Source organism: Acomys minous (genome assembly GCF_964271855.1).
Source record: "Acomys minous genome assembly, chromosome: 15".
Taxonomy (NCBI): Eukaryota; Metazoa; Chordata; class Mammalia; order Rodentia; family Muridae; genus Acomys; species Acomys minous.
In genome coordinates, this window is record NC_140497.1 from 27,633,481 (window position 1) to 27,653,002 (window position 19,522).

At 35.6% G+C, this 19,522-nt stretch overlaps 1 protein-coding gene across 2 annotated transcripts in view; it reads right to left on the reverse strand.

Annotated features, from left to right (window-relative positions):
- Positions 1-19,522, reverse strand: part of SGCZ (sarcoglycan zeta) — a 929,136-nt gene that overhangs the window by 57,689 nt on the left and 851,925 nt on the right. For both annotated transcript variants that reach the window (XM_084758266.1, XM_084758267.1), the window contains exon 4: positions 17,912-17,999. In XM_084758266.1, the coding sequence (XP_084614392.1) occupies positions 17,912-17,999 (88 nt within the window). The remainder of the gene's footprint in view (positions 1-17,911; positions 18,000-19,522) is intronic.

Below are 19,522 nucleotides of genomic sequence, written 5' to 3' on the forward strand. Positions count from 1 at the left end.
GGAGGAGGAAGGCCCTGCGCCAGCCAGAGGTCTAGGGGAAGGGAATAGGGAGGATGGAAATGGGAAGATATGAGTCAGGTGATAATAATCAAGATGTAATGTGAATGAAATATAACAAATAAAGAAAAAAGAATAGTGTACGAACATTTATACACTTTTGATAAATGCTTAATTATGGAGAAAATGTTTAGAATGCATAAGTGAAAATATGTTTATATCCAAGAAGAACTTACTTTTTATCAGTATGCTTATTATTTTTATATGATACTCATAATAGAAAACTCTGTAATGGCTATACACAATTATGGAAGCAGTAAGTAAATATGTAAGAAGGATGTCACACTAATTTTTTTTCTGAATTCCACACATTCATAAAAATAGTATAATCAAATAAATTATAAATAGCTTATTCTTCCTCATGAGGTCTTACAAGAAAAAAACATTAATTATGATCTGAGTAAATATATCTTTCCTTCTTTTCTTCTAAGTAAAATGGCTGCTATGTCTATAAGCTGTGAAAAAAAAATCACAGTTTCTTATACTTGACATAGTTGTTAAAATTATCAACATCATGATTTAAAAACATTATAATCTTTTCATCAAAGCATCTACATTAATCTATAATGATTTTAATCTTTCTATTTTGACATTCTTTTTAGAATATTACTGCATATTTTATCCTATATAGTTTTATTGATTACTTCCAATTTACTTAAAATAAATGCTCTGTCTCCTCAATTGTAAAATACTTTTAGGGCAACTCATACATCACACTTGGGTCTTTGCAATGATCATTGACTAATTTTTCTCTCTTGGGCATTCCCAATTATAGTCCAGAATCATTCTTGGTTCATTTGATTGTATTTGTTGTATTAAAAAACAAAGAGAAACTCAACTCCATGCACTATTCCCATCAGTAGCTACAAAGCATGCCTGACAGAACCTTGTTCCCTAAGAGAGTGTATAGGTTATCTATTTCTGGTATCCTGCCTCCAAATGCATGTCCCTTGCTAGTCCTGTGGAAGAGGGCCTACACCTCTGCTTTGGCTTTGACAAGCATCTGGGATGATGTTATATTTTATTAGTAGAGGTTGCTACAGGGGCATGAAGTAATAAATGTGATTTTCTTTGTGATGTAGTATTTGACTTCTGTGAGAGAAGTTTGATACAGTGTTTGTTGCCAGTAATGTGAATGTCTTCTTTACACAAGTCTTACAGCTCCTTAAATTTCTCTAGTTATCAGTGTCTATAGCATGCAGGAACCACCCATGTTCCCTGCCCTTATATCTATTGACTCTAAAAGTTAAACCAGGGATCTCCTCTAGCTGATTCACACTTTCAACACAGTGGGAGGATAAGTAGGATTAACGCAAAAAAATCAGTAGCCATCCCATATACAAATACAAATAGACTGAGAAAGAGATCAGGGAAACAAGACCTTTAACAATAACCTCAAATATAAAACATCATGGGGAGACTCTCACGAAGCAAGTGAAGATGTGTATGACAACAACTTTAAGTCTTTGAAGAAAGAAACTAAAGAAGATATCATAAGAGGGAAAGATCTCCCATGTTCATGAATCAGTAAGATTAACAGTAAAAAAGGCCACCCGACCAAAAGCAATCTACACATTCAACACAGTTTTCATCATAATTTCAATGCAACTCTTCACAGACCTTGAAATGAAAATTATCAACTTCCTATGAAAAATAAAATAACCCACAAAGCAACTTTGAACAGTAAAAGAAGTTCAAGAGGTCTCATTGTTCTTGATTTCAAGTTGTACCACAGAACTATAGTAATAACGATCACATGACATTGGCAGAGAAACAGTGATATTGATCAATGTAATCATATTGAAGACCCAGACATAAAATTCACACACATATGGACCCCTAATTTTTTATTAAGAAGCCAGAAATACACACTGGAAAAAGACAGCATCCTTAGTAAATGGCGCTAGTCAAACTGGATGGCTTCATGTAGAAGAGTAAAAATAGATACACATTCATCACCCTGCGCAAATCTGAAGTGCATGTGGCTAAAAATCTCAATAAAAATTAAACATGGTAAATATAATAGAAGAGAAAGAAGGGAAGAGCCTTGCAATCATTCCCAGAGAAGACTACTTCCTGAGCAGAATACCAACAGTTCAGACACGAAGATCAACAATTAATAAGTTGCACCCCGTGAAACTGTAAATCTTCTGTAAAGCAAAGAACACTGTGAATTGTAAAATCAGGTAGCCTACAGAATGGGAAATATTTTTACCAATTCCACTTCTGATAAATGATTAATTTTCTTTTTTTATATAATTTATAATTTTATTCATATTACATCTCAATTGTTATCCCATCCCTTGTATCCTCCTATTCCTCCTTCCCTTCCATTTTCCCCTTATTCCCTTCCCCTATGACTGTGACTGGGGGAGACCCAAAATCTATAAAGAACTCAAGAACTAGGTATCAAAAATTGGAATAATCCAATTAAAAATGGAGACACAGATCTAAACAGCGAATTCTCAGTAGAGGAATCTCAATTGGCTAAGACAGATTTAAAGAAATGCTCAACATCCTTATCCATTAGCAAAATGCAAGTCAAAATCACTTGGAGATCACATCTTACTCCTGTCAGAATGTCAGAGAACAATAATACAAGTGACAGCTCATGCTGGGAGGGTGTGGAGCAGAGCCGCTCCCTTTATTACTGATGGGAGCGGAAACTTGTTCAACCCACTAAGGAAATCAATATGGTAGCTGCTCAGAAAATTGGAAATCAACCTACATCAAGAGCCTGCCATACCACTCCTGGGCACAAACCCAAAGGATGCCCTATCCTATCACAAGGATAATTGTTCAACATATATACTGAGGCTTGATTCACAATATTGAGACTTTATTCAACAGAAGGATGGACAAAGAAGATGTTTATACAATAGAGTATTACTCAGTTATCAAAAAGCCTGACATTATGAAATTTGCAAGCAAATGGATAAAAGTAGAAAAAATAATCCTGAGTGAGGTAACCAAGACCCAGAAAGACAAATATAAAATGTATCCACTTATTACTGAATATTAGCACTTAAGTAATTGATAACCAGTTACAATACACAGACCAAGAAAGATTAGTTAAAAAGAAGGTGCCTACCTTGCACAAAACTGAAATCCAAATGGATTAAAGACCTCAACATAAAACCAGAGACACTAAGTCACTTAGAAGAAAAAGTGGGGAAGAGCCTAGAACATATTGGCACAGGAGACAACTTCCTGAACAGAACACCAACAGCCCAGGCCTCAATGTCAACAATTAATAAATGGGACCTCATGAGGCTGAGAAGCTTCTGTAAGGCAGGAGACACTGTCAAGAGAACAAAGTGGCAGCCTACAGACTGGGAAAAGATCTTCACCAACCGTACATCTGACAAAGGTCTAATATCCAAAATATATAAAGAACTCAAGAAAATAAACACCACCAAACCAAATAACCCAATTGAGAAATGGGGCTCAGAACTAAACAGAGAATTCTCAACAGAGGAATATCAAATGGCTGAGAAACACTTAAAGAAATGCTCAACCTCCTTAATCATCAGGGAAATGCAAATCAAAACAACTCTGAGATTCCATCTTATACCCATCAGAATGGCTAAGATCAAAAATTCAAGCGACACCACATGCTGGCAAGGATGTGGGGAGAGAGGAACACTCCTTCACTGCTGGTGGGAATGCAAACTAGTACAGCCACTTTGGAAATCTATCTGGTGCTATCTCAGAAAAATGGGAATAGGGCTTCCTCAAGACCCAGCTATTCCACTCCTTGGAATATACCCAGAAGATGCTCCAGCACACAACAAGAAAATTTGCTCAACCATGTTCATAGCAGCCTTATTCATAATAGCCAGAACATGGAAACAGCCGAAGTGTCCATCAGTAGAAGAATGGATAAAGAAACTGTGGTACATTTACACTATGGAATACTACTCAGCTATTAAAAACAAGGAATTCCAGAAATTTGTGGACAAATGGATTGAGCTAGAAATGATCATAATGTTGAGTTAACCCAGAAGCAGAAAGACTCAAATGGTATATACTCACTTATATCTGCAAACTAGCCCAAGGGACATGTCCCACGGAAGCCTTCACTTACCAGGAAACTGGGACAGAGGAGAGGACATCCTATTGGGATTCTAGATGTGAGAAGCATGGGAGAATAGCAAAGTAGAAGGATCCAGAGGGTCCTAGAAACCTACAAGTAGAACATTATGATAGGCAGATTTGGGCCCAGGGTTCCCACTCAAACTAAGGCACTAGCCAAGGACAATACAGGCCATAAACTTCGGACCCCTACCCAGATCTAGCCAATGGACAGAACATTCTCCACAGTTGAGTGGAGAGTGGGATATGACTTTCTCACATACTCTGGTGCCTCACATTTGACCCCTGGAGGGGGAGACCTGGTGGCACTCAGAGGAAGGACAGCAGGTTACCAAGAAGAGACTTGATACCCTATGAGCATATACAGGGGGAGGAAATCCCTCTCAGGAATAGTCATAGGGGAGGGGAGTAAGGGGAAAATGGGAGGGAGGGAAGAAGGGGAGGATACAAGGGATGGGATAACCACTGAGATGTAACAAGAATAAATTAATAAAAAATTAAAAAAAAATAAGGTGCCTAGTGGGAAACTTGTGGCTCCATATGAAAAGAAACTAGAATGGTTTCTGTGAGTGATTGGGGGCAGGTGTAGAGTGGAGCAGAAGAGCACAGGTGGCCACTGAGAGAGGGTGGAGGGAAAGAGTCTGGGGAGAGACTGCTGAAACTGGTGGGCTGCTGGAGGGTGTGGAAACCTACAGCAGTAGAAACTTCCTGGAATCCATGAGGGTGATCCCATAGGAGGATTCCCAGCAATAGGAGCTAGAGGGTGTCAAATGGCTGTCTCTTGTAAGCAAGCAAGACTTCAAGTGGCAGGTCTGTGGTGCGTGCGATTGAGGTGTTGTCTAAAGGTTCCCACTGAAATCTTTGACAGCCCAGGATGATTCAAAGACAAAAAGGTTTATCTCTAAAATATGATGGCTGGGCTCCATTGCTGAGGACAGCATCTACATAATTCACTGACATGTATGTCAGTGTTAACAGCAGCTATTTGTAATAATCGAAACTAGAAACAGTTTGAATGCCTGTTATCATAAAAAGTACTTGGTATATTCACTTAAGTAGTACTGTATTTCAATAAATAGAAAAGAAAAACTCACAATAAAGATGAATAAATCTAAAAAAAGAAAGTCTATTCTTTTTAAAGGAAAGACAGAAAGGGGGTGAATATCGAGGGGAGGCAAGGTAGGGAAGAAATGGGAGGAGTGGGGATAGAAAACTATAATCTGAATATCTTATATGAAGAAACAATCTATTTTCAATAAAAAGCAATGAAAATATTTTAGTAGAATTAATCAGAACCAGAAAAAAAGTAAACTGAGTAATGGACACGAGTCTCAGGGGTGTAGGGACAATGGAAAAGACCAGGCATTTGTGTCAGTTTTATAAGGAAAAAATGAGTGAGGATAGAAAAGTTTTCAAAGAAATACCATATGAAATCTCCCCAAATTTGAAGAAAACCATGAACCAGAAAGTCAATAAATTAAAATTGAATAAATACAAAGAAATGTGACATGTGAAAATTACATTTCTGAGCAAGATAAACAAAACACTAAAATCAACCAAACAGAAGGAATGTATTAGTCATGAAGAAACACCTGCTCCCTTATGAGCCAATTTATCATCGGGAAACATGGAGTCCAGAAGGAAGTGGCTTAAAAATCTGAAGTGAAAGTATCAGATTCTATGTGTGGTTAGGTTATCCTGTAGGAAATAGCAGGAAATGAGCACTCTCAAATAAGGCTAAGAAGAGGAATCTGTTACTTGAAAATCTAAGCATAAAGAATGCTTGGGCCATTAGGAGAAAGCCAAGAACTCATGAAAGACAGGAGAAGGATCGAGAAAGGAGACATGCAGACTAAGGAAAACATATAACAGAGAATAACATATGATATATATTACTTGGTTTCTGAAAACAACATATCACTAGATTATTGATAAATATTTTATATGAAATAAATTTGATTTAAATTAATAAATGAGTTGTTTAGGGCATGCTACATGGAACAAATTTTTAGTAGTGTACTTGAGTTATGGTAATATTAAATCTGTGAGATGTAAATATGTGTGTATGTGTGTGTATACAGATGTACATATATGCACATGCACATTATTTTTTATAATCTCCATATAATTATATTTAATACATATGGCAATACTTAGCACAAATTATATGAAAAACATAAAAAGCAATACCTTAAAATTTGTTATACACAGACCAAAATAGAATTCTGATAATGATGGTTCAGTAGCTCATGAGAAAGAAAAAGAGTAAAAGAAAAAAAACCACAGTAACCAGAAAGAAAAGAACAGCACTAAGAATGAAGTGAAAATTCAGTAAATCAACAAATCTATCAATGCTAAAATAAAAACTCTGTGGTAGAGATCGATGAGCTAAAGTCACAAAACTTTATAGAAAAGTGTTGGGGGATAGCTTAAAACAGATTGGTTAATAAAGAGGACCTAGCCCATTTAAGAAAAAATTAAAAAAAAAACGAATGAAGAAATGAATTAATATTTCCTTCATAGCATAATTTTTTCACAGAATAGTGAAAGTCATAGTCAACTTTTAAAAATGCCTAAGGAGATCTCATTATTGAAACTTATTTTTATGTCATATATGCTTATCATAATTTGTATATGAAGCAATTTGCCTATTTTAAATAACCAGAAAATGTAGATTTGTAATGGTTTTAATAGTAACAACCTTTAGGAAAAATATCAAAGAGTAAAACTAATGAAAGATTTACAGGTTCATTTTCTGAAGACAGAAATTGCTGAAATAAACAAGAAATGGGGGAACACTCTATGACCCATGATTGACAGACTGTTATATAACGAAAGCTTTTACCTAAATCAATTTATAGAAATCTACTTCTATTTCTAGTAATTTCCCAATAATATATATAAGACCCTATAAGAGAAGGATTAAAAATAATTTTATATTTCCATAAAACACCACATGGAACTGAACTGAGGGATCACTAGGGAAATAGGTACATGGATTATTACATATTTATGAAAGAAATGTTATATGCAAAGAAATGAGGTTTTACATACATAACCGTTGCAGAAGACACAGAATAATGTGAAATGTATGAGTTCTTAGAACTTAGAAGATAAAAAATGGGATTTGATCTAAGAGTAATAACTCAGAGAACTGGGGGGGGGCAGACGGGGAGGGAGGGAGAGGGAGAGGGAGAGAGAGAGAGAGAGAGAGAGAGAGAGAGAGAGAGAGAGAGAGAGAGAGAGAGAGAGAGAGAGAGAAGGGGAGAGAGGAGGGGAGAGAGAAGAGGGGGAGATATCACAACCTGTCTTGGAGATTGATCGTGTTTTGTACCTTAGTCTGAATTTTTATTATCTAGCTGAGTTTGCTTTGTATCAGAACTCTAAGATGCTCCTACTTTACACATATTGTAACGGTACAATAAGTGTCTAAGGGGGAAGACTACTGCCACATCTGCCAACTAGATCTGTGAGAAGCAAGAAAGGGACTGTAGGTGTTCAAACACTTTGGGGTTCTTTGGTGCAGCTACTGTAACACTGTAGTGGATGTGAGGGTGGAACATTTGTGAGTCTTTGGCTCAGGGCACACAGGTTCTGATATAATTGTACAGGGTCCTGTTTAGTTTTGGTAAAACACACCTATGATATTTGTATTGGAATGGTTGGGCTCACAGCTAGCATAGGCTGCATGAGACACCGAGAAGAGAAAGTACATAAGCTAGAGAGGCTAGAGATCTGGAGAAAAAAAAAAAAAGCCAAAAGAGAAATATAAATCCCTACAATAGACTCAAAGTGTCAGACACATCAATATTCAGGTCCTCTGTATTGTGCTATTTGTATCCACAATAACAAAACAAACAAACAAACAAACAAACAACAGAGGCTTTCTCTAATTCCATATTCTAAACTGAGAATTCATATGCTGTAAAACAATGTGTAAATTGCAATTGATTGATTGATTGTCACCTGTAGCGCCCTCTAGAGGTCCTCATGGCTATGCCCTGGTATTTGGTATTTCCATTTTCAGCAGTTTCCAATTTAAGTCAGGGACAAATGTATATTTGATAAACAAATAAAACCATTGAATAATTGTAGTAAGCAATTCAACAGAAGTATAATGGAGTAACATGTTTACTTAGTAAAAAACAATTCCCTTTGGATTTGATACACACATTGGATTACTTAATTCCAGGCCAATTAGAGAGAGCTTGAGAGGTATTATGACTTTCAATGGGCTCATTATTTACAATGTCAAGTGTTGAGGTGGTGCTTTAGCTGCTATTTAGGTTGATACACTATGGATCCACTTTTGTTTATGGGATTTTCAATTTTTGTGGTAATTTAAATTTTCTAATAGTTTAATTTTTCAATTTTTTTTGGTATTTACCACAAAATATAATTTTTTTAAATCACTAGTAAGCCTTCTTTCTGCAGCCCCCTGACTCAGAGCATGCATTCCTCTAGACTCCCTCCATACAAGCCCAAGCAAATTATCATCTTCATTTTCAGAGTTTCTTGTTCTGTACTTAAAGCCTTTATTGCACAGCTTAACTCTTGATGAAGTCTCAGGATGTATACACAGCCTATAAAGAATTAGACTCTGATTCTAGGAGTATCATCTATATTTCTTTAAAAGGATCTTTTGATAGTAATACGAAAGCACATCTCTGTCTTTTCCCAAATTTTTGTAGATACATGATGTTTATTCAGGTTTATACCTGCTTTTGTTTGCCTTAATCTGTCCATGTGTGTCCTAATCTTATATTGTATCAATTATTGTGCCTATAAATTTGGTACACACATGTGAGATTTTCTTTATCATCATGAGAGTAACATTTTATTTGTTGGTTAACATAAGGAGAAACTAATAATTCTAATAAATAAAGATAAGTATCACAGAATTCAGATTGATTTTTAGATGTCCAATGAATATTCTTAGGAGATAATTCAATTGATAGAGACATTAAATTCACTATTTATTTTTATGTTCATCTAAAACAGTCACATCCAGAATAATATATATTTTATCAGAATTAATGAGCCATTGGCTTGTCAAAAAACTAAACGTGAATAAATATAAAACCTTAATGTCCTGTCACTGACTTGTTATGGGGCCAGATGCTACGGGTAATTTAATTGTGCTTAGCACCCAGCAGCAATCTCTCAAAAGTCGTGACCCACAGAAGCACCTGCTGACGCTGATAAATCATTATAACCTAAGATGCTAGAATTAAACGTTATGTTAGCTGATCATCCACAACGTGCAATGTGAGTTAGGACAACAGTGGATAAACAAAACTATCATTTGCTGCTTTCACCACTGGGAAGCAACTATCATATAAATGATAGTAGCTAGTCCTACTATAATTCTTAGATATGTGCTACAAACTTCTTTATAGACTCACTGAGTCATCAACATATGCTCAGAGTCAGAGAGAGTTTGATACTATTTACAGTCAGAGAGTTGGGGGATAGAAGCCTATTACGCTAACGCAACCTCTATGTGTTTTGAATGGTGGAGTAAGCTTTAGGCTTATCAGTTAATGACTTTTCTTCTTCCTTCTAGGCTGGTGTAAACTAATGCTCAGTTCCCTGAAATGTGTTTATGATGCCGTTCTTGTTATGTCAGCTGGAGAATGACTACTTTTCTTCTCCCATCCTACCCTCTTGTTTCTTCACACTCAAACGCACTCTCCTATACCGTCCACACCTGCAGCCCTGTTTCTCAGTTTCCAAGGAACACAGCCCAGAGCCACGGTAGGTGTGCTTCCTGTGTAGCATCCTCTGACTCCATCCATTCATTAGTCTCATTCTAATTTATATCAAAAAGCACATTTCTGAGACTATCTTGCCACTTGGGTTAAACAAGAAATTTTTTTTTTCAAAGCAAACATCATCCAACATTTTTTGACCTACCCTGAAAATGATATGGTGTGGCTGTGGTTCTTCTCTTCCCTGGGTGTGGGGGGGGGCTGTTGACCACCAGCCCACCCAGGCAAGAGGAGCAGAAGATGAAAGACAGGGTCTGACAGGCCATTAGCCCAACGGAGACTGAACTCTCTGGGAACCACTTCAGCAGATCCACTTTAAACAAGGAGAAAAAAACCCATATGCTCCTTGGTGGGAGGCTTCCAGGATCGGCTTTAATAACTGGATGAAACCAGGTACTTTAAGGATGATTGTTTTGAATTTGGCAGCATGCTTCTATCACATAAATGGGGACACAGTACCTGTAGGTGCAGGGAGGGGAGAGCTAGCAGAAAGCTGTGTCGCAGGCTGTATATTGAGAGCCAGAGGCCCTTTGGAGAGGGGGAGTCCTCCACCTAAGGCTGAGCTCAGAGTGGATATCTGGACTAGGAGGAGTGCAACACCAAACATCAGGGTTCCTCCAACAGTATGTAACACAACAAGGTTTTAAAAACACAAGCCAATGTTTTCATTTGGAAATGACTTGTATTTTACAAAACAAAAATAGGTGATAATTAATAATGCCAGACATGTACACACAAAGTAATGGGATTGCCAAGATCAGGGCAATCAATTTTAATGTTTTTCATAAGTCCTATTGTTTCCCTTTGAGCAGATATGATTGTCACCTGGGGCATGCTAGGCCCAGGAAATGATGTCAGAAATACAAGTGATGTTCCTAGCACTGAAGGATAGAGGGATACAAGGAAAGTGAATCAGAAAAGTATTTAAAGTTACTGACTTTAGCCTCCATGTCCTTAGACAGGCATACAGAAGCACCAGTAACTAAATGTTCTATAACCTCATGCTTCCTAATTATGTCTAAGAGCAATGAGTCAGGATAAGATAATAGTTCATTGTATTACTACTTTCATTGTGTCAGCGATAGAGGAAAATTACCATGTAAGTTCAGGTCCCCTATTGATCTGATAGAATGGTACTTTTATTATCCCACTACAAAAATTATAAAAGAGGGAAAGGACATAACAAAGAGATGGGAAAGTGCTCAGAAGCATAGTGTAAATTATTAGTCATTATAAAATTATATCAAATGCCATTTAACAATCTTTTCTTAGAATTTAATCGAACTAATGCCAATCTACTTTTTTCCCCTCAGTTACACTGTGACCTCACTAACATCTCTCAGTCCATTAAATATTCTTCATTTAAAGACATTTATTTATTTATTTATTTATTTATTTATTTATTTATTTATTTATTTTTGTTTTTTCCAGACAGGGTTTTTCTGTGTAGCCTTGGCTGTCCTGGGCTCTCTTGGTAAATCTGGAACTCACAGATCTGCCTACGTCTGCCTCCCAAGTGCTGGGATTAAAGGCGTGTGTCACCATGCCTTGATTCACTTATTTATTTTTAAAAAGTGATTTATATTCATTATTTTAATAGAGGTACACTAATGTAAGTTGTATTTACTCACCAAAGTCTATTTCTTTCTTCACTGTGATTGGCAATTATCTTGCTATCTAGTGATTTGGAAGGAAACAACTTTTAGAACATATATATTCCCAAATCTTAACTGTGTGTGTGTGTGTGTGTGTGTGTGTGTGTGTGTGTGTGTGTATGTGTGTGTGTGTGTATGTGTGTATAATCATACACTTGTGGATTTTGTTGTCCATTAATTGAATTTCCAAATAAGCTTGTTCTAAAGAAAATACACAGAACAGTGGCCCATGCCCTTAATCCCAGCCCAGGGAGGCAGAGGCAGGCAGATCTCTGGGAGTTCGAGGCCAGCTTGGTCTAAAAAGAGAGTTCTGGACAGCCAAGCCTACACAGACAAATCCTGTCTCAACACACACATACACACACACACACACACACACACACACACACACACACACACACACAGAGTAAATTCAGTTAGTGAGTTACATATAGAACACAAATGCACCTGAAAACCTAGATCTACAAAGGGAGATTTATTAAAAACAAAGATTGGCCAGTGACAAGCTTCACACTCAGCAATTCCAGTCCCCATTTGTATGATGAGTTCTTAAGGAAGCACAATTTATTACTTGATCCATTTGCCCTTATTTCCAAACAGTCAATTTACCCCTTTCAGAATGACAGCTTACCACAGACTACATGTTAAAGGATATATTCTATCTGAAAAGAGGGTAATTTCAGACTATTTTCTATCAGTGAAAGCGTGAACATCTATTGACATATGAGGATGGACTATTTTCTCAGAGTGTTCACTGCTGACCCTGAGGAGCAGAGGTTAGTTCCTTCTGGAACAGTTTTTTAGCAGATTTACAAGGAGTACTCTTAGCAGAGCTGGGCTACGAGACCTGCAGTGACAGTTCTTAGACAAGTGCCTGGGGAGCCTGGAAAGACAGAAGACACAGCTTGAAAAGTGACCACCCAAACTGTATGTGTCCAACTTTGTCAGAAAAAACATCACTGACTCAATGCTTTTATTGTATAAAAAAAGTGAAATCTAACAAATGCTTGGGACAACCTACTTTTTCTGTTTTAACACAGTCGTGCAGTTACAAATAAGAACTCTGTCCACGTAATAATTCAGGATCCTCTTTTAAAACTTTTCAAAACTTGAATGTTGGTGTCTTTTCCTTGAGTTTCTTAAATTAAGCACCCTAATTCCTAAGCCTATCATCTTGCGCTTGAGTGTAAAAGGCATCTGTTTCCACTTACAATTTTTCCAGAGTGATTAATTAATATCAAACCAATTCACATCAACTTAACTAATATTAATGAGTTAATTAAACAATTAATAATGATCAAATCAACAACCGATTAATCACTTAAAATGAATAGGTAGCATTAAACCTGAGTACATTCTTTTCATTTTTGGTTTATTCTCCAGTATTTCCATAGCTTGTTTCATACAAAATATTCATTTCTATTAAGTTGTCCAAGACCATTGAAATATGTTTAAGTCATATGCAAAATAAGTCAGTGACAAAAACTATAAATTTGCTATGTGAGAATTATATGTAATCTTCTATTTTTTATCTGTCCTACACCATCTGCAGTCAATTAAATGATTCCCAGGTGTTCATGGTAATTGCTTTAACACAAGATTACATGTCACTTTATGGATCTTTAAATATTTATTATAAAACTCTCATCTACGTTTTTCTCTATTCATCTAGGAACAAAATATGCTGATGTTTAGTAGGGACACACAAAAAAGGTAATTGGTCTCATTGAATTATTCTGTGGATTAAATTTCAATTAAAATCTTTTTAAGAGCCAAGAATTGAAGAAAAATAGAATATCTAGGAATATCTAGGATGCTGACTTAGTTACCTTTTCTTTACACTCTTAATTTCAAACTATTGAAAATAAAACTCCATTATTCATGAAAAAGACAATGTCATTTTTATAAGGACCTCTAAATAACGAGGAATATAAGCACTGAAAAGGTTTATCAAACGATTTCTCACTCAAAGAATAAAAAGCTAGTTTTTATTTAGAGAAGATTCATAAAGACAGTCTAGCAAAATCGAGTTATTTTGTCCTTAAAGAACTCCCAGAGGTTTGGCCAACTGTTCAGAATTATTTAATTATAAACCCTTTGAAAATTTCAGCCACTAGCATATCTGTAACACATATTATGTTTCAGGATTCATCTAAAACCTTCATGTGAACTTCCATTTTTATATTCCACATCTGCTGTAGGAGATACATACATGTATTATGTCCATGGAAGCCAGATGTCCTTTCAGCATCTGGAAGTCACATGGAGAGAATTTAGCTAGCTAAGTGCAATTCATTGTTAAACTATATTTCCTTTAAAACTAATCATTGTTCTCTGTAACAACTTGATATGTAATATAAATCATATAAATTTATTTTTTTTAAAAATTTATTCATAGTTGGGTGGTGGTGGCCCACCCGCCTTTAATCCCAGCACTCCGGAGGCAGAGGCAGGCAGATCGCTGTGAGTTCGAGGCCAGCCTGGTCTACAAAGTGAGTCCAGGACAGCCAAGGCTAACAGAGAAACCCTGTCTTGAAAAACAAAACAAAACAAAAATTTATTCACTTTATATCCCCTGGTAGCCCTTCCCTTGTCTGCCCCTGGTCCCATAGTCTCTCTCTCTTCCCCCTCTTCCCATCTCTTAGTACTCAGAGAAGGAGACCCTTTCTCCCCTACCAACTGACCCCAGCCTATCAAGTCTTATCAGGACTGCCTTCATCCTCTTCCTCTGTGGCTTGATAAGAAGGAGATCAAGGGGAATTGGAAAGGAAGAAGTAAAAGTATCACTACTCATGGATGATATGATTGTATACAAAAGTGGCCCCCAAAATTTGATCAGTCAGCTCCTGCAGCCGATAAACATCTCCAGCAAAGTGGCTGGATACAAAATCAACTAAAAAAAAGTCAGTACACCTTTTGTATACAAAAGACAATTGGACTGTGAAAGAAACTAAGGAAACAACAAGCTTCACAATAGCCAGAAAAGAAAAACCATAAAGCATCTTGGTGGAACTCTAACTGAACAAGTCAAAGACTTGTATTAAAGAGAAAATTCAAGCCTCTGAAGAAAGAAATTGAAGAATATGTCTGAAGATGGAATTAAATTCTAATATAATGATTAGTGAAAATATACACATACATACACATTTTTTTTTTTACAATTTTCATTGAATTTATATCTTGAACCTCTGTACCTTGTGAGTTAATATTCCTGTCCTCTGACTTTGGTCCCCTGTTAAGTCTCCCTGGACAGACAATACAAGTACCTCTAGCTCTCTGATCCAGCCAGAGTCAACTCTGTTATAGGAGCTGACGGCCACTCTGTTCACCCCATGTGGTAGTTACACCTACAAGCATTAACTGGATGACAGACAGACAAAGGGAAGGAGAGAGGAAATTGTACTAAACATACACATTCCTTGTTTAGTAGCTTGCGAATGGTATCTATTTTGTTTTCTTATTGCCATAAAACCAGGCCTGTTACGATGCTGATGCCTATAATCATACAATAATTACAGATAATAACTGAAAATGAAGCGATTCACTGAAATTAGGACATTTGCAACTTTTTCTGCCACTGCATTTTATTAATTGGGAGTTAATAATACATAACATGACTAAATAATCCTTGACACTAACACTAGCTATGGCCAGAAGCTGTTTCATTTTGAATTAATTTTCCCAAATTGATTGAAAATTAAATAAAGAATAAAATATAAGATGCTATTTGAATCACAGAATTACAGTTTTTAATCACACTTTAAACGTAAATACTCAGAATGATATTTCAGTTTTTATATGCCCACATATCTATTGTTTTACTTTGATAATGATGTAGACTTGACACACTGGAATTATTTATGTGTAGAAATGGTCACTATGCCTATTATTTGTAACTATACAAACAGCCATTCAAGTTCCTTAATGGTCACAATTGAAATTCAACAAAAGGGAAGCTATCTATCCTCCAATTGTATCCCTCATGTGAAGACTAAATAAGGTCACACGAGAATGCAAAATCAGATTCGCTTTCCACTTCCCTTTGTGATTGTTATTGCTAATGGACCGTTAAGCAGAATCTGCTGAGATGGACCTTTGGCCATGTCTATAGGAAATTATCCAGATTATAATTATTAATGTGGCTCCAGTCCCTAGGCAGAAGATACTGGACCATATACAAATATCTGAGAAGGCAAGCTGGTAACTAATACAAAAGCACTCACTGCACTCTTTTTTGAACACAAATGCGCCATGCCCAGTGGCTCCAAACTCCTAGTGCCTTGAGTGCCCTGCAATGACAAGTTATCTCTTTGACTTCCTTTCTGTTACTTCTCTAATGGTATTTTATCTTAGAAAGTTGAAAAGAAACGGAGGCTGCTTTGTAGAAATATTTTGATAGCACTTACATTTTTTGTTTTTGAAATTATAATATAATTACATAATTTCTTTCCCTGCCTTTCTCTCCCAAACTCTCCTTTATATTTCTCCTTGCTGTCTTTTAAATCCATAGTCTCCTTTTTCTTTAATTGTTGTTACATGCAGATGTACATTTTTAGTGAGCCCCATTTGTGTACCACGGAGTCCCTATTAAAACTATACTTCTCAATTTAGTTACTCTTGCATAAAGAAATGACTTTGAAATATAGTCTCTGTGATTTTAATTTATTTGTTGATAGTTCTTGTAAGAACTACTTCAGCTTTGGTGAACTGAATGCAATATAAAATTCTATTTTATTAAGAGTTCTTAACTATGAGCATATTTTGACTTGGAAAACCTCCTCAATTTAGGTCCATATTTCCATGTTTTGTTAAACTATCCTGAAACAATCACAAATTGCCATTGAAATAAACATGTAGAGCTTGATGATTCTGGTATACTTATGCATGCATAGAAATATTTCATTCCTGTAATTTAAATCAATTTAATATAAGCCCCCTTCCATAAGTAATATATTTCTATTTATGACAAAATATGAAGTTATGGAAACTAACATATATCTAATGACAAAGAAAACCATTTAGCTTCATTACAGTATATAATTTATCAAAAATATCTTCTATTTCTATGAGGGAGGCGGATATAATTAAAGGTCCTATTTATGCCTGTCATATTACAAGTGATTATTATGTTTCTAAAATTCAATTGAAGTATTGAAAGATTTCTATTTTTAAGACTATAAATAATTATATTTTAAGAATTATTAATTTCCCTCTAAAACAAGGATAATTCATTACCCAAATTTGAAAATTATCCCTCTTCCACTGAATATTACACATATTATAAGAGATTTAGGTAAAGATAGAAATGTAGATAATAGGGAAATAGCATGAGTCAGGCAATGACAATATCATGTCATTTTTATCATAGGCTATGTAGTATTTAAAAATATTTTAGCATTATATGCATATCATATGTATATATGTATATATGTATATGTATAATTTACATAGTGACCGCTGAGATTTTTCTTTCTACTCATAAAAACTATGTGAAATAATTATACAAGGTATTTTGATAAAGCATCAATAGCTAATTTAAAATTGTTTGATAATAAGAATAAAATTAAATAGTACTGTGTCTGTTTCTTGGTAGCGTTATTGCCTAGCATGCAGGAAGCCTTTGATTTTACCCACAGTACTGCATATAGTGTAAGGAGAGCATCTGGGAAGTAGAGTCAAGGGGATTAGCAATTGAAGGTTTTCCTCAGCTACATAAGCAGTTGAGGCCAGTTTACATGACTTCCTATTTCAAAAAACAAAATGAGCAAATAAACAAAAGTATGAGTATTTTATATTTAGTTTTTCTTTCAATCATTAAATCCTTTATACATAATCTCTACAAAAAGTGACAGAAACTGAATGTACTAACATTTGATACAGTAAAAAATTATAAAATTGTTCATATATATGAATATATTCACATATATATACATACATATGTCAGTTTTATCAAAAATGCTCTCTTAAATCAAAAGATACATAGATGTCATGCTGTCCCATCATGCTGTCATTCTACCTCCACCTCACATGCTTTCTAAATCTCTTTTGATATACCATGATGTACTATTCCAGTGTGCACTTTACATTTTGAAGTAATGACTATCACAGCAAATTGTAGGGTAGCCCTATTGTAACATACTGACTAATAATTACCCAAGTGTGGAAACAGTAGCTAACTGTGGGCTACATTCCATCATGTGCAAGCTGACTGGGCTGTAGTGAGAGGTCTGCCTATATATTAAAGAAGAAACACAGCTTCATGTATTTCAACTTTACCACAGAATATAAAATGGAGTAAGACAGAATAAGCAAACTTTACCTCCAAACACTCACCGACTGTCAGCTGTCCAGTGAGCTGCCCCATGTGGTTTCTTGCATTCACTGTTACATTTCTGTCAGACTGCAAGACCAGTGGACTGTCCTGGGAAATGTATATAAAACAAGTAAGTCAAACAAAAGCATAACTGTCGTCAGACCTCATGAAATCATTCTGTGTATGTTATCTCAATTTTCCTTATAAATAGTAGGCAATTGTATTAACATTTAGTTGAAATGGATAAAAAGATGGTGTCTCAAGGTAATTTTTAAAGTAGAATGGAATGCTTTCAACTTTATACCCAGACATTAACTATGGCAGCAGTTCTGATTCTACCCAAGGCTCTTAACCAAGGGTATAGAAGCCCCTACATCCCCTTCTTAATGGCTTGTAAGCTTGCTGGTGCAGATAATCATTGAACCCCACTGAGGAATTCCTTCTAAGCAACTTTCAGATTTTACTATTAAATGAAATGTCCTCAAAACCTATTCCACCGCTCACTGTGTGTACTGGTTGATTCAACTCATAAACTTTCTATCAACATTCCTTTCATTAAAGTGTCCTATTGTGACTAGAAAATGTTGTTTCCTTAAAACTGTCCACTACCTCTGTCTCTTATAATTGTCCTGTCAATTCTTTTCACACAGAGTCCTGAGCTTTGACAGAAGGGATATGTTAAAGATTTCCCATTCAGGCCTAAGCACTCCAAAGTTTCTCTCTCTCTGCTCCATTCATAATAGCCAGGAAGTAGAAATAGCCCAATTGTCACACCAACTGATGAATAGATGATGAAAATATAGTACATTTATACAATGGATTATTTATGATTCATCTGTTCAGAAAAATAACTTAAGAAAAATGCAGGCAAATAGATTGAGCTAGAAATAATCATTTTAAGTGAAGTATTCCAGAGCACAAAAGATAAATATCAAATTTTCTCATATATGAGAACGCTTTAATGCTTACTTAGATCTGTGTGCTTCATGTACCTGTATTTTATATGCAAACCACCTAAACACTAAATATTAGAATTTGGTGGGTTTTTTGACTATGCATGAGTGTATATTATGGACATTTCCTAAAACTGTCTTAGGACTCTAACTATATGCAGATATGCAAAGAAATTATCAAGTATACACACATATTTTCAACATTCAACTCATACAACACCTACATACACATGTTTATAAAGTAGGTTTTTCAAATGCATTCACATTAAGATTTGACATGACCAAATTTGAAGAACTATTTATCCTGCTAAGATGTCATTGTACAAAATGACTACACATAAACTCATTTCTGTTTGTCTATTATCTCAGCTCAGATTCTTTAGCTAGAAATGAAATTTTACTTCTGCGTTAAAAATACTGGTAATAGAAATGGAGAAAAGATAGCTTCTTAACAAAATAGTCCAGGTCTAACTGGATGTCTACATGCAGAAAAGGCAAATAGATCCATATTAATCACACTGCACAAAACTAAAGTCCAGGTGAATTAAAGTCCTCAACATAAAACCAGACATACTATATCTCTTGGAGGAAAAAGTGAGGAAGAGCCTGGGACTCATTGGCACAGGAGACATCTTCCTGAACAGAACACAGATACCTCATTTTCTAAAGTCAACAGTT